The sequence below is a fragment of the Cnephaeus nilssonii genome (genome assembly GCF_951640355.1).
Source record: "Cnephaeus nilssonii genome assembly, chromosome: 2".
Lineage (NCBI taxonomy): Eukaryota > Metazoa > Chordata > Mammalia > Chiroptera > Vespertilionidae > Cnephaeus > Cnephaeus nilssonii.
Window position 1 is genome coordinate 56,104,441 of NC_137073.1, and position 27,551 is coordinate 56,131,991.

Genomic DNA, 27,551 nt, shown 5'->3' on the forward strand with positions numbered 1-27,551 from the left:
CATACTGTCACCCATATTAAAGCTTCTTGGTAAACTAATTTTCTGGGTTCTTACTCTTCACTTTCACCAAATTTGTACATAATAATGAAAGCTAACATATATATATATATATATATATATATATATATATATATATCACTTATGAAGGGCAAGGCAGTGTTCTGAATAATATATATTATATATACTAGAGGCCCAGTGCACAAAATTCGTGCATAGGAGGGGGGTGTCCCTCAGCCTGGCCTGCACCCTTTCCAATCTGGGACCCCTTGGGGGATGTCCAACTGCCGGTTTAGGCCCGATCCCCAGGGATCGGGCCTAAACCGGCAGTCGGATATCCCTCTCACAATCCAGGACTGCCTGCCTGCCTGCCTGATTGCCCCTAACCGCTTCTGCCTGTGAGCCTGATCGCCCCCTAACCGCTCCCCTGCCAGCCTGATTGATGCCTAACTGCTCCCCTGCCAGCCCGATCGCCCCCAACTGCCCTCCCCTGCCAGCCTGATCGCCCCCAACTGCCCTCCCCTGCAGGCCTAGTCACCCCCAACTGCACTCCCCTGCCGGCCTGATCACCTACAACTGCTCTCCCCTACCAGCCAGCTTGTGGCGGTCATCTTGCAATGGCCATCTTGTGACGGCCATCTTGTGATGATGTGAGGGTGGCCATCTTGTGGTGGCCATCTTGTGATGACATGGGGGCGTCGCGTGGGAACCACCTAGGCTTTTATTAGTATATATTATTCTACAGGTAAAGGAAAGTGAGGCACAGAGAGGTTAAGTAACTTACCCAAGGTCACATAAGTGACCGAATAAGCTGTGCGTGAGGATTCCAACCCAGCTCATCTGGGTGTAGAATTCATCCACAAACCAACAACACAGTGAGTGCAGAGGGAAACCTTGTAGGACAAACATTCAATGGCAGGGCTTAAGATGTAGAATGTCTTGATGTTATAGTTCACCTGGTAACTTTTTTACAACTTGGAACTAGTTCATGAGTATGACTCAGACTTACTACTTCACAGTCCTTCTGTTGTGATGAGAGTATTGGGTAGTAGTTGTTGTACTCTAAGGGATAGTTTAGGAGCCAAGGAAAATGGTGACAAATGAGACATGTGATTGAGAAGGAAGTGTCTCTTCAAAGCTGCAGCGCCTGGGCAGCCCCGACCTGCATCCTTAGCAACCCTCTACTGGGCTGCCCCTCCAGCAGGAAGCCTGTCTAGGCCCACAAGCTCCTTCAGCCTCAGGGCTGCCTGTGCTTCCTGGAGCCCAGTCTCCCCGGAGCCAGGAGACAATGCGGTGCTGCCAGCACGCATTTATCACTCCTCAAAACTGGTCCACCACTCCAGGCAAACGGAAAAGAAAAGCACCACATCTGAGTTTGCAGCCGTTACCTCTGCTGATGCCACGTAGCCAGGCAGCGTTAGTAACGCAGGGAAAGAGCAGTAGTGCATTCACACTGGAGAGGTGCTGCGATTGGGCGGTAATGAAATTGCCATCGTCTCAATTTCATGATGAAATCCACGAAGCTCTGGTGGTGAACATCTGCCTCGTACAAACATGCATCTGACTTGCATGCTCACTTTACTTTCTTTTCTCTATTCTTCATCCATCCTTTCTTGCCTACCTGGAGGGAAGAAAAGAAAGCATCTATAATAAAAGCATAATATGCTAATTAGACTGAACAGCCAAACGACCTTCTGGACGAAGCCAGGGCTGCGAGGGCCGAGGCAAGCCACTGCGAGGGCCGAGCCCCTTGCACGAATTTTGTGCATCAGGCTTCTGGACCAATATAAACAAACACATGCCTCCATAGATGCATGTAATAATCATGAGTGATGTAGTGAGGGGCTCACAGTGCCCAGAGTCAAGACTTCTATTTAATGACAGGACGAAGGTAGCAGAGTCACTACAGGGAAAAAGCAATCTTGTATCTTTCCCTCCTTCTTGCCTTTGCAGGCTTTGCTGCTCTCCTGATCCATTCAGCCAAGACATGGACAGAGGCCATCCTCTCATCGCTATCAAGGAGTGGTGGCTGTCCATCACCAGTGGGGAAGGTGCTTCCAAACTGCTGCCTAGCGATAAAGGGCCCCAGCATCATTAATAAGGCTCCACGAGACACTCATTCTTCAATTTTGCTTCAACCTGCCAGCTTTAAATATAGCACTCTAGCTGTATAAGTCATGCACTCTTTCATGTGGTACGTTGCTTCAGGACATGCTTTCTTGTCCTCTAAATTTATCTTGGCTCTGGCTTCCCCTCTGTGATTTAGCTATTTTTCATGGCTAAAGATGCCTTTTTTCCTCCTCCTTAGTTTGTGGATTTTCATGACTGTGCCTTGAGATAAAAGGAAATATGTTGGTATAGCTCAGTGGTCGGCAAACCGCGGCTCGCGAGCCGCATGTAGCTCGCGAGCCACAGTTTGCCGAACACTGGTATTGCTTCCCAGCCTTTTCTCTTTTCTTAATCAAAGAGGCCTAACAGTAACAATCAAAAAAATAAGTAAATCTAGCATGTTCAAACCAAAACTTTGACCAAAGCAAATTAACTCAAAAACATCTGTAGGGAATTTTATTTTACCAGAGAGCCTAAGTTGCAGACAGACACAAATGTCCTTGTCTATTTTTCTTCAGAAGAAATAATTAGAAGTGGATTCACTCTGGGCCGGGTCTTTGTCATTACTATTGTTTACTGTTTCCCTTTGCTGAGCAGTGTGACCTTTGGGATTACTGCTGTAGAAATGATAGACAATGTCAACATTATCCTAGGCCATCTGGCGTAAGCAGCCTAAGTTCCTTTATTCTCCGTGGATAGCTTCTGGACTTCCCTGAGCAAATCCCTTCACCATCCCTGCTATTTTAATCAATCCTGCACACATGAAGCAGCTGGATCTCTGACTTAGGAATTTTTTAAAAATGGAGCTAGAGCCTTTTCGCATCTTGGAAAGGAGAATATGAAGTTCTGGGAAACCCGTACCAAGAAAAGTGAGACTTTTGGCAGAGCCAGAGGGGCGGAATCAAACAGACCCTATTTAAGAATTATTGCCAAACTGAAGGACTAAGTTTTGCTTCAGGGAAGAGTTGAAAACCCCACGGGCACAGTTGTAACATGGAAAAAGGATCCTAGTTGTTCTTTATCTCTTGAAAACATTCGATTGGGGACCATGGAACCACAGTCAAAGCAGCATTGGGATTAGACTGAATAGAGAACCTTTTCCAAACTCTGTGTCTCCACAGGATTGGAGCTTCGAGGTGCTTGGGCTGGTGAAACCCAAGGAAAGAGTCAGATGAGTAAGCACAGCTGCAGGAGCACCCCGCCTCCCACACAGGCTGTGCCCATGGTTTTCAGTGCAGCTGTTTCCAGGGCCACAGCAGGCTTGTAATCGTGGGCAGAGAGGCAGCAGGTGAGATTAGTGACAATGGAATCTGGGCCAGGATAGAGACCATTTCAGACAAATAGCCTCATTTTCCATCTAGTCTGTTCACCAGTCATTCATTCTCCCCACACTGCTGCAACTTGAGCAGAGGGGAAAGAGCCGCCGGTGTGTGTCATATGCCATATGAGTGTACTCTCTTGCATGTTCCAACAGCAAAGGATGTGGGAGAACATGGTAGTTCGAAAGTGACCTCAGAGGGCTGACTCTGAGACATCAACATATGATATCATCTTATCTGCATAATGGGCCCAAACAAAAGCAGACCCAGTGAATATTTGCTTGTAGCAAATGAGCAGAAGAAAATATAATCTCCAGGATTTATTTATACTTTCCCTTCTCTCTCATTTTTCTTTATTTGTTTAAGATGCTATTGGGGAAATTATATAAATAATTAACCATGATTTATAGTCATCTAAACTCTTTTTCCTTATTAAAGCTAATGAAAATATATTCTTCTGATTTCTAATGTCATAGTACTGGCCATATGCAATTATTATAAGATGTGCTAACTTTATAATATTTACTAAAACTGAACAAAATTTCAGATTTCTGTCTCTATTAAAGAAAACCTGATGACTTCAGGAAATACTCTGTCTTTAAATGTTGACTACCCAGTTTTCATGTGTTGACTCTAAGAGACAGCAGTCTCCCAAATTGCAGTGGTCCAAGAAGGCAGACATGTGAGAGAAGCAGTGCGGAAGACAGAGCCAGAAGACCCGGTTTCTTTCTCTAGAAAATGGTGTAGCATTAGCTTTCTACTTTATAGAATAGTTGCAAAGAATAAAAAGATAGAGTCCATGAAAATATTTTATAAATTGAAGTACCATACAACTATGATATATTACCTTTAGAGGAAGAATATCTTTGTATCCTTTCACCCATGAGTTGCAAGACATATTTGCATGTGTATACATGCACACATACATATGCATTTACATACACATGTAGGTATATACACACATACATATGCATGTGTATACAGGCACACAAACATGATTATGCATTTTTGGTGGGGTGTCCATAGTTTTCATCAGCATCTCGAAGGAACTCATTTTCGAAAATTGGTTAAGAACCTCTGCGCCAAATGGGGTCCCATATTATCAGTCATTAGAAATAAGCAAATTAAAACCACTAGGAGATACCACTATATACCCAGTAGGACAGCTGTTATCAAAAAGACGAGCAATACAGAGTACTGGTGAGAGTGTGGAGAAGCCGGGCCACTCATACGCTGCTGGTGGGAATGTAAAATGGCACAGTCACCGTGGAAAACAGCTTGCCAGTTTCCTATAAAGTGAAAGCTGAATTTACCATGTGGCCCAGCAATTTCACTCTTAGTGATCTACCAAAGAGAATGAAAGCATATGTCTACACAAAGAGCTGTACACAAATGTTCTTAGCAGCATTATTCAAAATGGACAAAAACTGGAAAGAAAAGTCCCCATCAAGTTGTGAAGGGATAAAGTAAATGAGGCATAACCATATAACAGAATACAGAGTGGGGCAAAAGCAGGTTTACAGTTGTGAGTGCACAAAATAAAGAGTTTATTCTTATATTATTATTTATTAATTATTGTATTCTTTTCCAAATAAACAACTGTAAACCTACTTTTGCCACACGTTGTATAGCTCAGCAAAAGATGTGAAATACTAATAAGTGCTGCAACATGAATGAGGCTTAAAAACATTACACTAAGGGAAAGCAGCCAGTCACAAAAGACCATAACAACACAGTATATGATGTTACTTCTATGAAATGTCCAGAAATGGCACTTTTATAGGGACAAAAAGCAGATCTGTGATTGCCTGTGATTGGAGGGGCAAGAGTAGCAATTGAATGCACATTGGCTCAAAGAAAATGTAGTGGTTGATGGAAAAGTTCTAAATCTACATTGTGGCAATGGTTTCAGGACTCTATAAATTTATTAAAAAATCACTGAATGGTACATGCACATGATTGACTATGGTATGTAAAATATACCTCAATATATTTTATAGCTGTTTTATAGAAAAGGGATAAATAATGGAGAGGATGTTTTGAAATAATATAAATAACAAAATATCTGTAAAATGATTTAGTCTTGCAAACATATCATGGTATTCTAAACTATTGTCATTTAAAGAAAAGTGTTCTTTATTCTCACTATACTGCAGTTTTCTCATCTGTAAAATAGAGATAATAAATGTAACTACCTCCTGAGCATTTGTGAAGACAAATCAATTAATATATGTGAAGTATTTAGAAGCGGTCCTGACACACGAGCATGAAATACATGTTAATTAGACACTAACTAGAGATCTCATGTCGCTACCAATCACATACACTTTATAATATCAATTTCTTTTGATGTTCTTTTTTCTGATACTTTCATGAGACGGCATGGGTAAAATGCATATTAATAGATGCTCTTCAAAAGGGATGTGGGAAAATATCCTCGCTGGAAATCTGGAGCACCATGGAGTATATCATGGAAAACATAATCTACAAAAACTCATTTTGGTTTTATTTTTATTCCAGAACAAGCAATCAATTCAAAGAATAACTCGAGTCCTTTCCTCTCTCATTTTCTCCCTTATCTGTTAGTTGCAGCGCCCATGCTGACCCTCTTCCGTATCAATTGCAGGATGAAGGGAAATGCCCCCCTCTAGAGGTAATAAAATTAGAAGGCGCAGAAGTCGACATCGACAGCAGTTTGGGAAAACCATTTGTGTTTAACTGTGTGCCTCAGTCTGGAAATAGAACTTTTTGCCTCTGTGCAACCTCAAACCAAGAAATGAAAAGGTAATTCGTTCATCTTTTATCTCACCGGATTCATTGGAGGGGGGTGCTTCTTCAACAGCAGTCTTATAGATTATTGGGATTGGAACAGCAAATTCATAGCAGGAGTCAATAAAGTATCTGTTTCTTAGGTATGAGAAGTTTAGTCCTTCACTATCCTCCCAGGTTGTTCTAACAGAATTTCTAACGAACAGAAGCATCTTCTCCTAACTTGCTTACTTTGGATCTCCACATTTTCCTAAAAAACTTAATAATGCTACAGTTCATATCTAGCTTCCCCAAAAGTTACTGAATTTATTTATTTTAAGCTAATTCGATGGGTAATCCCAGGCATAAAAGCAATGTGGTGTGGCTATAATTTAACACACTATAGTGAGGTGAGCAACATAAATAATAGTAATGTAGCTTGGTGGGGAATGAATCCAGTTGGCACTTGTCAGCATACAACCCAATCAGAGGGTAGACGTGTGCAGGCATTCTCAGAGGGTAACCTACAAACTCCATTCATTTAGAGACTTATGATCATTATTCAGTGTATCACCCTGATGGAATGGAGGTCATTGGTCAGTCCAGTGAGTCAACTGACAACTGTCGTGTAACTACTGCTAATTTAGGGTGAGGGATGGGATGGATAGGGGTGAAGGAGACAATGACACAGAGGTAATGAGTGGTTCAACAGAGTTAATGTCAATGTCATAACTCTTTAAGAGAATTTGGCCTCAGCTCCAATTTTAAAGAGAGTCCTGGGTCTGGAACATCTTAGGAAAACAATATACTGTCCCTATATGTGGAACATTATATGTCAAATGCATGTTTTTTTAAAGGACAAACAGGGAAATATGATGATAGCGACTTGATTGTATTTTAATTCATGGACAAAATACAGGGTGAAACAAAAGAAGGTTTACAGTTGTTCATATGGAAAATAATACAATAATTAATAAATAATAATAAAAGAATAAATTGTTTTATGTACTCACAACTGTAAACCTACTTTTGCCCACCCCCTGCATCTATTGGAGAGCCTTAATATGTGTAAGATTGCTTTAAGGTTTCTAGGACTATTAGTATGACAAAGCCTTCAGAAAGCTCCCAACTAATAACATAGGGCATTTATTCCAATATTTTTAATTCAAAGTAGAAATTGAGAAGTGCTACAGGAGACGACAAAGGTGGCACAGGAATTGAGGGGAGGAGAGAAGGTCTCTGGTGTAGGGCTGAGGGAGGAGATTATGAAGGGTGCGATAGCAAATCAGATAAGCAAACAACAGAAGAAATGGAACAGAGGAGGAAGAGGGACTAAGTCAAACTTTTGGACGAAGAGCAAGCAGTATGGTTTTATTGGAAGTTACGGGGTTCAAAAGGAAATTTTAAAAGATTGGCAAGACGGGATGGGCTGAGGTGGATAGGCTGGTCATGGCTAAGAAGACAGGACTAAGAAAATTCACTTCTCAAGTAGAGGCACTAATTGCGCCCTAAAGGAGACCACTATGCCCAAGAGACACTTGAGAGTGACTATTGACCAGTCTTCCCATATTTTAACAACCAGTTCCTTGCAGTTAACACATGAGTTGCTATCAGCCCTGCTGGTATTAATAAATGCACATGCCTTAGGAACATGAAAAATGAATGAGTTTGCTCTAAGGCACTAATTAAACTATAGTAGAGAAGAAGAATTTATTTTAAATATGCCTGACAAGAGTGGGATTTGCCACCTAGAAACAGTAATTTTGTAAGAATGTGTTGCCCTTCAACCATGAACTTAAGAGAGTAAAATATATGTGAGCCTCAAGACCATTCTGTCGGGTTGATGGGTTTCAGGGAGAACAGCCAGCCCCTCCAAATGGCACTTATCGGGGACCCCCAAGGAAAGCACCCTCATTTTACTGTCTTTCAGGTGGCTTGAGGCAATGGACAAAGCGGCCCATCCTGTCCACCAGGTAAGTGTTCTCGATATTTATCTCGGCCTTCATTCTGGTTTTCTACTCAGAGCGGCAAAGGATCAAGTCAGATGCTGGGCAGTCCACCCTGGGACTTCTCAGATCTGCCCTAAAAGCTGGGAAAGAGGATTTTAAGTCAACAGGGTTTCCTACTCAGAGTCTAAGGGGAGCTGGCATTCCTGCAGCTCTTTTTCTTTCCAGGAGTGTGTGTGACATTGCTCCCATGGAGCTCAGTGGGGAGTCACAAACGGGGGTGGAATTTGTTTCACACAGAGCAATCCTGTAGCTCCCCGTGAGGTTAGACACTGCTGCTGTTTTCTTTTCATTCCCAAAGTCCAAGGTGTCGGGGATGGCTTGGGATAGCGCTGTGGGCCGAGCAGCTTATTAGAAAATGAGTGTCTTAGTTCATATCCTTGTTCTGGAAACATATTAGGCCACCTTTCTTGCACTGTCCTTGCTAGTTCATGATTCCTAGCCTTGGAGCAGTATAATTTTTAACTTAGATTTGACCTATACACTGACAGATAACTTCATAACACCAACAGGTGAGTCATCACTTTAGCCCGAAGGCATGTGATACTCCTTTCTCTGAGCTCATGCTATGACCTGGGGGAGGCGGGGAGCAGGGGAGGGGAGTAAGGAAAATTGCTTTAATACCCGACTGTTCCATTTTTATACTCTGTGTATTATTTCTAACGAGGGGATAGATTTCCTTTAAACATGTTCATTTCCTCACAAAACGGCATATAAGCAAAAGGCATTTTCAGTCAGTTACCTTCTGTATATATTTTGGCGCGTGTCTATTTTGGAAAATTTGCCTCATTTGAGCTTGAGTGCACTGCCCTGTGCCCTGTAACTGTCCTTGCAGAACAATCGCTGGCATCATCATATGACAAACAACAGGACTTGTGTTTCATATCACCTGGAACACAGAGCTCACTGCACTCACCCACCTCTTCAATGCGAGCTCCCAGTGAGCGTCAGTATTTTAAGAGGCATCTTTTCTGCTAATGCCTTCAGTGTCCGCAGCCGAGTGAAAAAGGAACATCCAAACCCCCAGCGGGCTCCCACTTCACAGCAACGAATAAAGCCAGCTCCACATTCTGAAATCTTTCTCAATGCCTTGTTAAAACTAAAGAGCAAAACTGAAACTAAATAAAGAGAAACTGGCCCTGCGCCAGGCAGGGTGTTCTGATAAACTGGGATGAAGCACTGTGTCCTATGCCTCGGGTCAAGTTCCCCGCCCCACCCCCCCACCCCCCCCCCACCCCCCCCCCCCCCCCGCCCCGGAAGAACCTGCCTCTAAGGCCTATGGACTGAGGACTACCGTCCAGGGTAGAGGATCTTGATTTGTTGTGGGCCTGCCATAAGAGCCTAAGGCTCGCTCTGGCCTGGGGCATTTACCTTGTTCCATTGCACACATGGGATTTCTAGATAAAGCATGAACCAGGGGCTGCTGTTAGTCACAGAGGACCCACCTGGAACAGGGCAAACGGGGACCAACCCTCATAGACAGCGCCATTCGAACTAGTCTTTGCTGAGATGCCTGTTTCCACTTCCTTTCTGTACATCACTGGGGTCCTCTTGATTTCCTCACAATAGAACCCAAAGAGAAGGGCTGTCTTTGGACATGAAAAGGGAGACATTCTCTATGGCCAAGAGATGAATTCAGGTTTTCTGGCCAGTTGCTCAAGTATTCCCATTGCCTTAGCAATAGAATCACTGAGGACTGTGGCTTCTCTGAGGTCAAATAGCCTGCGTGTGATGCCGCCGGCCCAGGGAATCTCTGGCGCAGGCCGATCGCTCAGCCGATCCCTTTGTGCCGCACCTGCAGAACCATGTCTGGGAAGATGTTACTCTGCACAACAGTAGCCTCCCACCCCTGGCTATCAAGAACCCGGAGTGCCTGGGCCTTCTGCACCAACTGGACAGAAGCACAGACCTGTGGGCCCAGCACTACTGCATTCTGAAGGATGGCTGCTTGTACCTCTACGCTAGCATTCGCTCCACCCAGGCCTCAGGTACGGACTCAACTTCCACATGAAATAATAGTGATTACAATAATAATAGTAATGACATCTTAGCTTTATGGAGCCCTTACCAAGTCTTGTGCTATGTAATTCACCTAAATTAACTCAATTATCTTCCAAAGAAGAGGTATTACTATAATTTCCATTTTACAGAGAAGAAAACTGGCTGGAGAGTCTACGTAACTTGACAAGATTACATGTAGTAAGCAATGAAGCTGAGCTCTGAGCACAGCCAAACTCCAGAGCCTTGCCCCTGACCCCATGCTTTTACTGCCTGGAAATGCGAAATATCAACTCCATTCTTTCGGACACTAATGACATTCAGAGTCAGTGTAGTGACGGGTAGTGACTCCACCCTTTTCTCACAGTATCCATAATCTTAGATAAGTCAGTAAAAGAAGAGAACTTTAGCTGTCTAAAGTTCTATCTCTCTTTCCCTCTCCCTTCCTCTCTGAAACCAATTTTCCCTGGGCAAGTTCTTAAGTTCCTAAAACTTTCTTTCCTCATTTATAAAATGGAAATAGCTATCTATTTCACAGGACTATTGTTAAGATCAAATAAGATAATTGCCAATGGAATGACTTAAGCTCTACATAGAAAGCTCTCTATATGAAAAGCTCTCTACATGAAAAGCTCTTGATATTTTATACACATATATAGGTATATATACATTTATTATATTTATTAAATTGTATATATTAAAAACTATATATACACAAAACAAGTATTTAAAAAATATAATTTAATAATAAAATAATTGTGCCTGATTTCTAAAAGAAAGATTACTTAACCTTCTTATCATTTTTGACAAAAGAGATCATTGGTGTTTTGTTTGCAGTTGGACTTTTTCCAAAATCCTTAAATAATATAGCAGTAGTGAACATTCTGCAATCTCAGTCATTTAATTTCTTTTTGTAGCATTAATGCTTAGGTTTAATTAACCTAGAAAGACATGACAACTGGGAAATGAGTATCTTGAGACAATTTTCTATCTTCTTGGAAGGGTACAAAAGAGGTACAAAGCAAGCATGGCCCATTTCTCATCATTCAGGATGAACAATAGAATAATTCTCCCCACTTAATCGTCCTTTGGTTTTGAGAGTTAAAACATGACCCAGAATATCATTCAACTATTAAGAGAGAGAGGGCATCTCTAAGCACTTACAGGACAGCCTGTTCCTGTTCCAGTCCAAATCCACAGCTTCAAGCACCTGATACCAGGATGGGAATGAAGCAAACAAAACAAACCTCCAACCTGGTCATTGCCTGGGACTTCTGTTATAAAGTATCATTATCAAAGTCTGAACATTTTAATTCCCAAATCAATGAAGCTCATTTTCAAGAGACTGTTTCCTCCCATAGCTAGGGAGGAAATGTTTAGGATTGAATGCTCAGATTACTCCAAACTGAAATATTAACACAGTGCTGCCAAACCCCTAGGGCCAGAGACAGCTGCTGATTCCAAAAGTTTAAAATAGCCAGCGGCAGCCACTAGATGGCCTCCCTTAATCTGAAAGGTCAGAGGAGGCCCTACTTAGAAAGTCCTAGTTGGAGAACTGGAAAACAGCTACTAATAAATGGCCATGGCCAAAGTTGCCGGTTTGTTCCCGGGTCATGGCACATACAAGATTCAACCAAAGGCCCGGCCGATGTTGCTCAGTGGTTGGGGTCGGGGGACCTATTCCTGGTAGGGGCATATGCCCAGGTTGCTGGCTCAATCCCCAGTGGGGAGCGTGCAGATGCAGCTGATCAATGATTCTCTCTCATCATTGATGTTTCTATCTCTCTTTCCCTCTCTCTTCCTCTCTGAAATCAATTTTTTTAAAAAAATCAAACCAGTGAATGCATCAATAAGTGGAATAACAAATCGATGTTAAAGCACCCTGCACTCTACCCAAACATGGTCACATTCTATTTCCTTAGCATATCCCCTTGGATGTTTTCTGACCCATCTCTTTTCTTGTGCTAACTCCTTCCCGGAAACAGTCTCTACCTACTGATTCCCTAGCACAAGTTGTCCTGATTCTACCTGTCCTTCAAGTGCTTGTTCCATTGTTAGCCGTCTCTGCTATAAAGATGGTCCTGGATAACAGGCATCTCCCTTTTCTGAACTTGCACACTAATCTATTTTATGACTCTTATCACCCTTTACTTTGTATTTTTATCTTTATTTAAGCAATCTTGTCTCTTCTAAGGCATTATATGCTCGGAGATATAATGTATGTTTAATGAATGAATGAATGAACCATATTACCTCAATTGGCCATTATTCCCATGAAATGTGAGAAGTTTGTAATTTCCTCATTTAGTAGCAGAGAAAGATTAGAAAACTGAAAACTCAATTCAAAGATCAAACCAGAACTCAGGCCACCAGATAGATGCCTGGCCTTCCTGCCATATCACACCCTTTTCAGCTATCATGAATTACCTAATTTCTAATTCCTTTCTAGAAAATATATTATTTTGTGGTTTAAAAAAAATACTTAATCCGAAGCCATTCATTCTTTCTCGGCCTTAAGTCTTGAATATTCCTATCTCCACACGTCATCAATTTCTAGCCCAAATTATCTCAAATATGGATTGAAAGAACATTTTCCTTACTGAAATTCCAACAGAAATTGTATATCTAGGCCATGTTCTAAAATAGAGGCCTGTGATTTTTAGTTTTACATGACTCTGCTCTTCCTTGAATAAAAAATACCACTTGCCTGAGCACATACCTTGTTCTAAAAGGTGCACGTTACTGCCACCCACTCCCACCCTGACAGCTGCTGGGCCTCAAAGAAGTTCTCCAAGGGTTAATCAGGTGGCTGTTGCAAAACTCTTCTGAAGTCTTTACCCTTCCCTAGATTTCAATTTTAAATTGTGGTTTACAATCTATTTCGGGGAGTCCTGCTCAACCTTCTTGTACCTTTTAACTTCAATCATGACCCGACGTTCACAGCCAGTGATCTGGTACAGTAAAACTAAGATAGGATCGATGCATATCCACATCTCCAGTGGGAAATTCCCAGGATAAATATGCCCATCCCCATGCCCTGGTTAACCACATTTTTTTTAGATGACTAGACCACACTGCTCTGGTGTATTGAAGTGGGAAAGTTAGCATGTATTATTGGATGCCCCCTGTGTGTCCAGGACTTGGATAAGCACTTATGTTCATTATCTAAGACTGATATTGGCAAAATATCCACTGTTATTTCACCATAATAAGTGAGAAACGAAGGCTTAGAGAAGTTAACAATATCCGATGGTCACCCAGCTAGTAAGTGACAGCGACAAAATGTGAACAAATGCTATCTGAATCCTGTGCCCAAACTCTTAGCCACAGTGCTACGTGTGGTTCTCCCTGACAGAAAGTAGTCTTCTGAAAGTAGCACTCAGTCAATTGTGCTGTTTGTCTGGTTTCTGTACTCTGGACATCAGCAGTCCAACTGTTTATCACAGGCGCCATGGGAATTGTGAGGACAGCAGAGAAACTTACTGAGAGTGGCTGAACCCATGATGTGCCATAAACACTACAGGACACTCAAATACGCCATTTAACTTAATCATGTTACATGCATGGAATGTGAATCATTATTATATTCATAAAGATTATACAGAGTCTTACTACTCATTTTCAGTTTTTCCCAGTGATGCCAAGTGAGTGGCCTTGGTGCTGGTCGAATCTAAAATTCCTCCTTTACTTTATTGTCCAAGCTCTGCTTGGCTCTGGCACATCCCACCCTAGTCTGGTTCCTTGTTCTCCAGCCCTGTGAAGGTCATAACTTTGAAATAGGTCATGATTACCATTTATACCAAATTGCAGGTTTTGACCCCATTACTGAGTCATGCAATCAATGTAGTAGGTTGGGGCCAGTATTTAAAAATAGAATAGAATTGAATTGAATAGAAAATATTATGATATACCACAACAGTTCGTAAAATTTTGTTCTAAATGTATGAAAACACATAGAGGTATGTTTTTCTCACAGGCAAAACAGTTGGGAAAATACAAAAATACTGTCTCTGAATATATGCTTATTCAGTCAGTTTTCTGTTCAGAATCGTAGAGTACTTAAAAGGGCTCTTTTCTTTCCATTATCTTTATAATATGCTGATCATATTAGTTGACTTCTGTGATCACCACTTCAAAGAGACATGGCCCACGGGCTATAGCATCCTTGTTGCTTTACTGTTTCACTTTTATTGATTTTATTTTTTAAACTCATTTTATTCCATTGATTTATGTTCTTTATGAACATTTGCTATTTCTCACTTCTGAAAGTTTCTGTAATATTTCAAGCATGACTTATTTCTTGTAACAGTCATCTGAGATGCTAAGACAATACTGAGGACAAGAAAGGGAAGACAAGAAGAAATAACAGTGAAATGAGGAGAAAGAGCAAGATATGAGAAGCCACACAGCCCTGATTTCCTGTAAAAACCACATCAGATGCGAATCCCACATTTTACTTTCAGCTAGATAAATATGCCTCTAATGTGTATTGTGGGAGTTAGAAATAGCCGCAGACAGTTCCCTGAAGTCCGCCCTTACTGTCAAGGAAAGTGCTGGTACTTTCACAATATGGATTACTGGCTTGCCTGTGCCTGTTAATACTAAAAAGGTATTGTGTGAGGATTCTAGAAGCCCTTTAGTCAAGTGCCTCTTGACAGGCCTGAAGCCCTTTGTCATTCACCATATACTTGATTTTTTTCCCTTTTATCTCTCTCCAGCCAAAGCTGGAAGTAACAAATTGTGACTTTTAACTATGCTTCCTGAATAAGTCACAGCAAGGTCTGTGAGCAAATGGGACACGTAATGCTTGCATAGCTTTTGTGAGAAATTTCTGTCCAAAATTATGCCAGCTTGCTATTTATTGCTGCTACCCAGGAACAGATAGAGACTAGCCCAATGAGGTCACCTCAAATGAGGTAATTGGGTTATAATTGGATGTCTTCACTGCCAATCATTTCTACACTATAACTAATTATAAAAGGGGTCAGATAACCTTCTATTTGTAGTGGACACATTTGGACAGTATCTTCTCTCTATACTAAGAAAGGATAGGGATAGGGAAGGGTATTCATATCTGCTCAGATAGATGAGAAAAGGAAATCTCACAAGTAGGAAGATGTCAGAAACCAGTGCAGCAAGATATAAATGCTGTGTGCTATAGTTTGGAGCAGAAAATTAAGACAGCAAAATTACCCTCTGAATTGTCTTTAGTTAACCTAGAGTCCTGAAACATCTATCATGTTGCTTATTCCACTTCTAGCATATACCCCCAAAACACATATTTATGCAAAATATGTACATGAATATTCATAACAACATTATTCATAACAAAAAATTTGAAGAAAATCCAATTATCCATCAACTAGTGAATAAATGAATAAATAAAATGTGATATATCCATACAATAAAAAGAAATGAAGTACTGACACATGATATAACATGAATGAATCCTGAAAACAGCATGCTAAGTGAAAGAAGCCAGTCACAAAAGACCACATATTATATAATTCCATTCATATTAAGTGTCCCAGGAAAAGCAAATCTATAGAGACAGAAAATAGGTTTGGATTGCTTAGGGTTAGGTTGGGGCAGCAGATGGGGCATGACTACAAATGGGTATGGAGCTTCTTTTTGAGGGGATGAAAATGTTATAAAATCTACACGAATAAAAGAGAAATATGTAAATTGACTGTTACTCCTTGACAACCACCAGCTAATCAGGAGGGAATATGCAAATTAGCAGGACAAAGCTGGTGGCAGCCCCACCCCCCAGCCACTCCATGCGTGGAGCAGCTGGGCAGGGTAGGACGCCTGCTATGAGGGAGAGGGTGAGGGGTGGAGAGAGCTACAGGAGCGGCCAGAGCGAAGTGAAGACTCCGGCTAGAGTCAGCGAAGCCTGCAGACTCTGGCCGGAATCAACAAAGCCTGTGAAGACTCCGGCCAGAGCAAAGACTCCAGCAAGAGCAAAGGCAGAAGGCGGTAGCCAGAGCAAAGGCCTGGGTCCCGGGTGCCAGAGGAAAACCGGTGCCGGCAGCCAGGTGAAGGAAGGCCTATTGCACGAATCTTTGTGCAACGGGCCTCTAGTTAGATTATGATGATGGTTATACAACTCCATAAATACACAAAAAATCATTGATTATACACTAAAAATGGGTGAATTTTATGATGTGTAAACTAAAGTTGACACATACAATGCAAAGAAAGAGGTCATTCTCTGATTTTAGTAAAAACCATTGTACGGGGTCTACTTAATAAAAAAAAATATCCAACCATTTCTAAAAATGAATGTTTTCCTAGTAGTTCTAAAATTGACTTTTTTTAATGAAAAATTAAAAAAACTTTAATATTATATCTAAATCCCCTTATAAAATAAACAAGTTTTCCTTTAATTTTTAAAGTCCAAAAGCCACTCATTCAGTTTAAAAAAGAAAATATATGACTTCCTGACAGTGCACATTGGTACCAGGTTAACCAAAAGGAAATCAAAAGTCACCCATATTCAAAGGGACCAAATTTTCTCTGACAGTCCCTTCCTGATGCATGGGCATGAAATAGTTACTGTGTAGAGTAGCAAAAATCCAAGTCGTATTTTTGTCAGTACAGTGCACTAAAGTGGCTCCTAGAGGGAGGTGGGGCATGAGAACAAGAGTTAGCAAGAGCAAGAGAGAGGTTTAAATATCTCATCATCGCTGCTAATGATGTTGCCCGAAGTCTCTGCATGAGATGCAGGTTACCTCAGAGCATCAAGACACCATAAAACAAACAAACAAACAAAAAAACCTAAAAAAACCCCACTCAAGCGTTTGATTTTTCAGCACCTTCTACACTGATAGCCTCTCCCAAACCCCCAAATAATGGAAAGAAATTTCATGCCAAGCAATATGTAACCACTAACATAGATTCAAAGGACCATGGGGAGGAAATTATCTTTTAAAACCAGTCATTTACTCTCATTTTAATTCGAGTTGGCTCCCTCACTTCACCCTGTGGGTTCATATTTTAAATGTGCTTTGCATTAAATATGTACAAAGAAGGTAAGAATCTGTGTTGGTTATAGAAACTGCTGGCAGTCTACATTATTCTTCAGAAAGGATGCCTTGCCTGGGTGGCATGGCTCAGTGGTTGAGCATTGACATATGAACCAGGGGGTCATGGTTCAAGATTGTGGGCTGGATCTCCAGTAGGGGGGCATGCAGAAGGCAGCCAGGAAATGATTCTCTCTCATCATTGATCTTTCTGTCTCTCTCTCCCTCTCCCTTCCTCTCTGAAAGCAATAAAAAAATATATTTTTAAAGAAAGATGCCTAAATAGTTCTGCCCAACCAATATTATTACATTTTCCTCAAATGTGGTATTGCAGGTGTAATTCTTTGATACCAAAAAAATTATTTCAAAATGTGTTCCCCAGGTAAAGAAGCTAGCTTAGTAAGCCCACAGTAAACCAAAGCTCAGTACCAAACATACAGTAAGAAGAATGCAAAAATGAAAACCAGAAAATCCAAACTTTATTACCAATCTTGCCATTAATCATTAATGACAAGACTAAAAAAGAACAGCTGGACTAGAGTTTCCTTCAGATGCAAGTTTTTTTCTTGATACCGTTTCAGTCTCATTTTCTCTATTTTAACTCTTTCTCTATTCTCCTCACTTGTTTTTTCTTTTCTTTCACCTTCTATAGGTGGCCTATATCTGCAAGGATATAGGGTCAATGAGCAGACCCTTAGCTTCAAGCAATCAATAATTGAACTCAAACCTCCATCTGAAGAATTCAAGACTTTCTACTTCTGTGCAGAAAATAAAACAGAAAACCAACGGTAAGTCAAGATCTGCACATTTTTTCTTCTTTATTAGTCCTGGCAAGAGCCTTCATAACAAACCCTTATTCTTATTTTCCAACTTCAACTCCTATCTTCAATCAAATCACGCCCTTTCTTTGCATAGTCTCTCCATAATTACCATTACCCAGGATTCTTTTTCTTTCAATGTATATGACTCTTCTCAAAGTATTATTTTCAAATAAAAAAGGAAGTTCACAATTTTTCCCAAGGCAGTGACTGACTCAGGCTTCAACATAAAAAATATAATGCCAAAATCTGTGAGGTTGTAATTTACTAATTCAGATTTGCTGTTTCACCTCCTATCACATAACTCTTATTGATATGACCATCTGAATTTGATAATTTTTTTTTTGTTTTGTCATAAGCCATTGAAGAACATGGGACTTATCCATCGAATTCCGTGGTCGGCAAACTGCGGCTCACGAGCCACATGCAGCTCTTTGGCCCCTTGAGTGTGGCTCTTTCACAAAATACCATGGCCTGGGCGAGTCTATTTTGAAAAAGTGGCATTAGAAGAAGTTTAAGTTTAAAAAATTTGGCTCTCAAAAGAAATTTCCATCGTTGTACTGTTGATATTTGGCTCTGTTGACTAATGAGTTTGCCGACCACTGATCTAATTCGATTTGTTCATTGTACAACTTGGTATGTACAAATGGGCACCTGATTCATAAAGATTCTGGAGAAAAAAAGCACTAAAGTTAACAAAGACAAGATCATGAAGCAGAGGGAGTGTGCTCTGGTGTCTAGAGCGTCCTCCTGCATCTCTCAAGTCTCCCTGTCCTAACTCCAATCCCCAAGAGTGCCGTGCCCTCCGACCGCTTGGTGATCATTCCTCACCTCATATGGACACTTTCTCTTAACTAATAAAAAGTATCTAATAAAAAATTCACAGTAATTTATTAAAACAGATGATGTAATAACATTTCCAGAGACATTTGCAAGAACTAGATACACTGTTTTAACCCAAAGGAATAAAACTCTGAAAGTAGAATTTCAGGATCTCCAGCACGTGACTATTTGAGGAAGGGAAAAAGGATCTCCCTAAACCTTCCCCATATGTAAATCTTGTCTGTTTCCTTCATTCCTAAGGGCAGACTAGAGCAAGAGGAAAATGAATATAGAATTGCTAGATATTTTCCAAGCTTTTCTTCCTTGGGATGGTACTATACAATTAGGGTGGCAGATGTAGATGTTTCCCTTGAAGGTGAAGCTCCAATTGGCATGTACAGGAAACAGAGTTAACTTCTATTTAATAAAATGGACTGGCTTCTCTGAGAAGAGGTTGAATAGTTGGATCTCACCACCAAATCCATGAGTGGATATTATCAAAAGGAAACAATATGTAATCATGACAGAAATATTTCAAAGCATAAGAGCAAGAGTTTCACAGAGTGGTTCATGGAACTCTGGTTTCACAAGATATTCCACTCACAAAAAATAAGTGTAAGAAATGATATAAAATATTACCCTCTTAGATAATCACAAAGCACACTAACTTATTAATGTTGCTAAGACACCCTGCCCTGATAGTAAGAATCCTGGTTAATGCTCCATAGCTCCCATTACCCAAGCTTATCTGACCCAAACCATTTTTTTTAATAATACCTATTAACCACCCTTAGAATAAATGTTATATATGCACTTTAAAAAAATCATCCAAGAAAATAAAAGGAAGGGAGAGGAGGAGAAAAGAAAGTTAACTGCTGTGGTTTCCAAAATTTAACACAGAATTATTTGCCCTAACGGCAATATTTGATTGCTATATGTTTGGTCAACTAAACTTTATCTTTAAATAGAAACAGAAATATTTTTTAAAGTCCTATAGTTTCATTATTCACTATTTACAAATATTGTACCCTCTTTTGATTCTATTATTTATATGAACATAGTTTTATTTCAAAACTACAATTGCATATTTCTCATTTGGTGTTTTACATTTTTGTTCAATCCAAAACCTAAGAAGCATTGTTCACTTTATTAATTTTAAGCTAAATAACCAAGAGAAACAATTAAAAAATAAATGAAATGATTTTGTAACATTTCACCTTCTTAGAGTGGGATGATTTTTTAATGACTTGTCATGCACTGTTATTTCTGCAGCTGGATTACAGCTCTGAAAATGTCTATCAAGAAATGGCTTCCTTTGCATCAGGCTATTCAAGACTTCATCAATCGACCTCTAGAGGAGACCAGAATGTAAAAAGAACCCTAATCTTAAGAGAAAATATCCACAAAATCATCACCAGCTAGTTGTGAGGATAAACAAAAACATTTCTCATTATATAGCTTTCCAAATGAATGTTTCTCCAATGCAGTAAAACTTTGTGATAAGATTATAGTTTTGTTTTTTAACTAAAGTACCAAAATCGATGTGACATTCAAATAATCCAACTTATGTCAACATCACTAATTCCCCCCCCCCCACCTCGTGTTTTCCCCCTAAGGCTGTACATGCTAGCATCAAAATATACTATGCCCTATCCCCTCCCTGTCTTTTGAAAACATAAATACAATAAAGTTGATTTATTTATTTTCTCTTTTTTATTCTTTTCTAAATGTTCCACTATGTGCTTTAGCTGTAGGCTTCTAAGAATGCCTACAGGCCATGGTGTGGGAAGCTGATATTTGGGAAAATTAAAACATGGAAATGAAGTAGCTTAAATTATGAATAAATAATTCAGCTAAATAAGATCCTCTCTGTTAGGGTCATCTTATAATCAACTGACTCAAGTGACTCCTAAGACTTCCCACTTAAAAAAAAAGTAATATTATTTTTATAAAAATTAAACAAGGAAAGAATTAGACTAAATTTAGGGGAGAAAAATGCAAAGGCATAGGTCTTATTATTACCTGGATATTTATCATACTGTCGGGGGCAAACACAAAATAATTAAAAATGTCTTGCTCTTGATACTGAAAGTAAAATTCAGAGAAATTGGAAAGTGAATTCTAATCACTGGGTTAATTTCTCAAGGGAACAATCCATAAGTGTATCCAAGATGTCAGGATGGAAGTCCTATGCCTTCACTAATGGAACACGAAATACAGATTCCAGGGAGTTCAACTACCAGATTCAAGTGCCCTGCAGCAACTCAAAAATGAAAAGAAAAAAAAAAATTGAAATCTTGTCTTTTCATAAAATCATAATATTTCAGAATTCATACGGGCCTTACAATGGAACCCCTTTTCTTCATAGCTGAGGCTCAGGGAGGTAGTAGTCTGTTGAAGATCACATTGGTTGTTACTGGCAGAACTAAAACTGAATCCCGGTCTTCATCTCTCCATCCACTGCTGCTTCCATTCATCCTACAGCTCCTCATTGTGCTCAAGAATGTGGTGTATTTTCATAGAAACAGTGCAACCACCCTCTCCCCAAAGTTATCAGACTTCTAGTCTTTGGCTGAGAACTGAAGCACGTCAATTCCAGCAATGTTTATATTTCCGCAATCTCATGGAAGACTTCATCATCTTTCAAATTATATCCTTTTCCAGAGAATCTTAAATGTGAAAAATAGATCAAAATTTGAGTCATTTTTCCTATACTCTTCACCTCCACTGCACGCCCCTCTTCCCGAAACTGTGAACTCTTCAAATAGATGGCTCCAGTTTGCAGCTGCCTTTCACAACAACTCAGATAAAGGGGGTTTGTGAGTAAGCAGACGCTACTTAGTTGCCATATTAAGAGAAGCGGCCCACATGAACTCATGCCCAAAACAACACTGTAATCCTCTGGCCCACGTAATACCATAATCAAAAATATCCAATTAACAATAACAGATAGCCCTCTGTTCTGAGAATGGCCCCTTTGTTCTCCCGGCATTGACCATGATAATAATGAGGTCTTTCAGCAGGGGCGTCATCAGTAATGCTCATGTCAGAAACCTGGAGCTCACACATCCGCTCCCAGCAGGGTGCCCTGCGGTTCTGGAGCCCCGCCATGGAATGCAGAAGCTGCACGGCCAGCGAGTGCCCACAGCCAAGGGCAACACTGACTCGGCGCTTCCCCCCAAGGAGAAAAACAAGAGCAACTCCCTCGGGAAAGTGTGAATACGATTTTACCTGAATTAAGCAAGCACTCGTATAACTCGCTTGCAAGTGAAGGGTATCAACATTCGAAGTTCCAAATCACAGCCCCAAAACTACTGTTGTTAGTCCTGGAAGGTTGTAGACATCTAAACAATCCTGGACATCATAAAAATAAAAATGAAAAAATTGTGTGTGTGTGTGTGTGTGTGTGTGTGTGTGTGTGTATTTATGTGGAGAGGGTTCTAAGCTTTTATATGATTTGCAAGGGATATGTGACCCAGAAAGAACTTTCTAGTTTTAAGATTGAGAACATTTCCCTGGATCCATAGGCTTCCTTCTCCAATAGACCAAATACGGAGGGAGAAGGTGCAGGGCCAGCCTTCTACATATGCACTACCTGGCTGCACATTTTAGTGTTAGCCCACCTTCTGGCAAATCAAGAAGCGCTCCCTATGAGCCCGACAGTCACGGAGTCAATAAATTTTCATTGGACACCTACTGTGGGCCAGCTGCGGGCTGCCACCCAGCCTACCATTTAAGGAGAGGCCGAAAGAATTGTTCAAAGCATGCACTCTGCAGCCCGAGGGCCCGAGTTCAAAGTCTAGCTTTATCACTTCTGTCCATCACCTTGGGCAAGTTACTTTAACTCTCCCAGCTTTAGTTTCCTCATCTACAAGTGGATATGATTATAGCATCTGTCACATGCTTATGCGACTTAAATGACTGGTGCATGAAAAGCACTGGAACAGTGAGCAGCCCCAGTGAACTCTCGATCTCATTAGCAAGGACTGTCAGCTGGTTCTATACAGACCTCCCATCCCTGTGGACAGCCTCAGAAGGAGTGCATCTTGCCTCCTTCAGCTCACTACCTGCAGAGCATCCCATCAGGGAGGAGCATTGTCTTAAGTGGACTTAGGAGAAGGCCAAGTATAGTTTCAGGCTTTCTGAGTCGTATGCAGCATAGTGTTGCCTATTTAGAACCCCAAAGACTGGCCGACAGTTGTCAAAACTCTGCTAGCCCCACTCCTTGATAAACTTGGAAGTTTCCATCAGCATTCCTAGAAGCCCTAAACCAAGCCCCCATTGTTCTCAGGAGGTCCCGCAGGGCCTAAGTAAGTGCTGGTGTAACTCCAGTTCTTGTTCTGCCTCATCTGCGGACTTAATGTGCACACAATGAGGAAAACCCGTGGACTGTTCTGTACTTAGGAATTACATTTAGTGATGATAAACTAATAAACATCAAAGACACAGTAATTTGTTCCCATAGAAAAGGAACACTAGAAGCAATCGGTCTGTTTCCTTATTTGCCTCACCCACTCAGCCTGAGAAAATGATATCAATGATCCTTTGCCTTCAAATCACTTCTCAAGCTGCTTCCTGGGTTTGGAACAATCTCCCCCACCCTCAAAATGAGAATAAATTTTTTCCCTATTGAGGTTTGGCTAACATAGAAGAATTGTCTTTTCCATTCTAGTCCACCCAACAACCATGTAAAGCTCATCTCTAAGACATGTTCATAGCAGGATGTAAAAGTTTATGAAATAATAAAACATACTTTTAAAAAAGTAACCACTCCTTACAATCATATCTTACTTGATACCTTAGATATGTATAATATTTATGCATGCATTATTTGGTTAAAAAATATCCCTTCATATTTTTTCAAATCTGTCTTTTTAGAATGAAACCATTCTTAAGCAAAGAATGTTCACTGTAGTGATTCTTCATAGGCTATGAATACCCAGGATGCATAAACAAGGTTCTGAATATGCTAGTGGATGATTTGATCATTTTTTGAAGCAGACTAGGAAGAATCTCATGCCTGTAATTGCTGGTTTGATGATTTCACGAGGGTAGGAATATGGCTGTCTTACCGTTTTCCCTGAAGCTAGCTCAATAACTAGCCTACATTGAGCATCTGCTATTCATATGGTAAAAGCATAAATAAATGAACTTCAGGTATTTATTTAATCACAAATGAAAATTAAATCTGCTAATTCTGTGTTAGGAATTTAAGGATGGCAAATTACAGAAAGGTTTTAGAGATAAGTTAAGCATAAAGGTATTATAATTATTAAGAAATAGTGGCACATTATGGAACCTAAAGGCAAGAATGCACCTTAGAGGCAGCCTCAATAGAGATTGGAGCATAAGAAACCCAAGGTATCTTCTCTCTCTGCTCTACTGCTTGCTGTCCATTTATTTAATTCTTCTTTCTGCACGTTGACTTTGTTTGATATAGAGAATGAATATGTGACAGTCATAGCCTCTTATCAGCATCACCCATGAAGATTGCCTAACCTGCATATTCATAAAGTCTATGACCAGAGGAGGGGGCAGACTAGCCTTTGTAGAATCATATCTAGAGTCAACATGTTAAAGTCGGCATCTCACCAGCAACAGCAACAATTAAAGGAGAACCAAACTCAGAAAAGGAGCTTTCCCTTTACCAACGATGAGATACAGGAGCCTCCCTAGTGCAAAGGCACTTGCTCCCACATAGAGGTAAATGCCATCCCTCCACCCTTTCCAAAAGCTTGAAAGCTGTCGTACCTTGGATGATGGTACTCAGAGAACTAGGCAGCTGCTATTCAAGTTGAGCTTCTATCACTTGCCATCAAAGTGTCTTGAGTGATTTAGATAGCCACATGATTTAGCTTCCAAATCAGGGCATTTTGAGAAAAGACACTATTTTTATTAATCCTCACTTGATGATATTTCTTCCATTGATTTTTAGAGAGAGTGGAAGGGAGGGAGAGAGACAGAGAGAGAGAGAAACATCGATGTGAGAGAGACACACATCTATTGGTTGCCTCCTGCATGACCCCAACTGGGGCCAGGGATTGAGCCTGCAACTAAGATATGTACTCTTGACTGGAATCAAACCTGAGACCCTTCAGTCCTTGGGCCGATGCTCTACCCACTGAGCCCAACTCACCCACTAGGGTGAGAAAAGGCACTGTTAATAATTATACTGAAACAACAGATATAAGCAGGCAGTATCTCAGCAAAGTGAAACATATGCCATCTTATGGATACTGGACAAACTGGTGTTCTGTACTTCATCATCCACAGGGGCAGAACATGATTTTAGCTGACAGATTCAAGTATGTATGTTCTCAGGTCCAGTTCCCTGTGAGATTTCTCTCTTTCAATGCCAGTTCCAACAAATTGAAAGAGACCAATTACTCATGACCAAGAAGGTGGGCTTACAATATAAAGAAATAGATTCTGGAAGCTGGGTAGCCTTAACGCTGTGTTTGTTTGGAGTAGAGCAGAGGGAGGAAGAACTGGATTTCCAGGAAAATGAAGTCTCTGGGAAGCCAAGGGTTGGGTTTTATTCTACTTAAATAAGTTTAATGGTGTGAAAAAAGACTTAGAAGCCAAAGAATGTCCATCAAATGACTATACAACTTAATGAATTAGCCTGCCACAGTTCCATGCATGCTTGCAGAAAACATGGGATTCTTGTGTCTGAGACAAGACTTTTTTTACTCACAGCCAAAGCACTGTTGTTGCTATAACCTATGACACTGGTTTCAGTTCTGTCACTAACTAGCTGCACCGCCTTCAACAAAAGTCATTTGGCTTTTCAGATATTTACTCTCATCACCTTTATTTTTGTGCTATGCAGCCCCAGCCCCAAAATAGATTTCAAAACTAATTTACTTAAGCAACAGTTCTTGAGAAATATGGTGGAATAGTGGAATTAGTTACCCCACACTTTAAAGAAGTTTCTATATTATACAATAAATTAGAATGTAGTTTGAGATTATGAGGAAGGTATAGTAATCTGTAATTAAAATTATAAATATGAAACAAGAGACCCCTTTTGGCCAGACATTGTTCAAATAACACTGGAACCAAATTTGACCTTTCACAGAGCTTCACTACTGTGTTGACTTAGCAGCAAAGCAATGAAGTGTTATATTGTAAGTGTGAGTTTCAAACAGGAACTCTCTTGGGTGAATGCCATTGAACCACACCAAATCCTTTATTTTACTAAAATCCCCCTCTCAGACAACTTTCCAACTGATTATACATATTTGTCCTTTCTGCTTCATCAGTTTCTTAACTTGTAGATATAAATAAAATGTTTTGCTCATGGAATCTGTTCAATTGTAGTCACTGTAATTATGACTTTCTTTTTAAATGATTATGCTATATTTTTCTATGCTGTAAGATAAATTAAAATTTTGTTTGGGGGAATTTTACTCTATTTCTTGTGCCAAAATAAGGTAATATGATCCAGTCATTTTGTTCTATTTTCATATGGACTTTTCTAGCTTCTCTCACCTTCCTCTGGAGCCATGGTTGGCAAACTGCGGCTCTCGAGCCACATGCGGCTCTTTGGCCCCTTGAGTGTGGCTCTTCCAAAAAATACCATGGCCTGGGCGAGTCTATTTTGAAGAAGTGGCGTTAGAAGAAGTTTAAGTTTAAAAAATTTGGCTCTCAAAAGAAATTTCAATCGCTGTACTGTTGATATTTGGCTCTGTTGACTAATGAGTTTGCCGACCACTGCTCTGGAGTGTTAATTACCTGTGAAATCTGATAATTGGACCAATAGAGTTATATATAGACCTAGTTCTTTCACAATATTATATTTACTGTGAATCAGTTAATTATAGATTTCCATGAAAATATACTGATGATGATATTTTCAGGGTTTTTTTCCTTATTCTCATGAGAATATATTCTTGATCTTCTGAAAGGAGTGTGTTTGTGTTTTGATCATCTTTCTTTTTTTAATCTTTGCTAGTAGTTCCTAACTTTTTTTTTTATTGCATGACAGGGTTTTAATTGAACACAATGGTCCTTGATTGCAACAGTGATACTGGTGGTTCCCCTTCCACAGAAGTATCATTAAAAACTGGAGGTTCCCTCTAGCCAGGCTCACCAAGAAGCAAAGAGAAAGGACCCAAATAAACAAAATCAGAAACGAAAGAGGTGAAATAATAACAGACCCCACAGAAATACAAAGAATTGTAAAAAAAATACTATGAGCAACTTTACTCCAACAGACTAGTCAACCTAGAAGAAATGGACATACTCCTAACAAAACACGACTTTTCAAAACTCAACCAGGAGGAATCAAAAAATCTGAATAGGCCAATAACTATGAAGAAAATTGAAGCAGTAATCAAAAACTTCCAACAAACAAAAGCCCTGGACCAGACGGCTTCACATGGGAGTTTTATCAAACATTCGAAGAAGAAATAAAACCTATCCTCCTCAGACTATTCCAAAAAAATTCAAGAGGAAGGAGCACTTCCAAGCTCTTTCTATGAAGCCAGCATTACCCTAATCCCAAAATCAGATACAGACACTACAAAGAAAGAGAATTACAGGCCAATATCCCTCATGAACATAGACAACAAAATCCTCAACAAAATTCTAGCAAATTGAATCCAGCATTACATTAGAAAGATCATACACCATGACCAAGTGGGATTTATTCCGGGGATGCAAGAATGGTACAATATCTGCAAATCAATAAATGTGATACACCAT

General features: G+C 40.2%; 1 protein-coding gene across 1 annotated transcript in view; it reads left to right on the forward strand.

The window, feature by feature from the left end:
- LOC307114802 (uncharacterized protein) overlaps window positions 1-20,445 on the forward strand; it is a gene marked incomplete at its 5' end in the record, with an annotated part of 91,755 nt that extends 71,310 nt beyond the window's left edge. Inside the window, 5 exons of the mRNA XM_079797606.1 lie at window positions 6,052-6,209; window positions 8,104-8,146; window positions 9,981-10,167; window positions 17,855-17,990; window positions 20,115-20,445. Of these exons, the coding sequence (XP_079653732.1) occupies window positions 6,052-6,209; window positions 8,104-8,146; window positions 9,981-10,167; window positions 17,855-17,990; window positions 20,115-20,214 (624 nt within the window). The remainder of the gene's footprint in view (window positions 1-6,051; window positions 6,210-8,103; window positions 8,147-9,980; window positions 10,168-17,854; window positions 17,991-20,114) is intronic.
- Window positions 20,446-27,551: the final 7,106 nt, after the last annotated feature.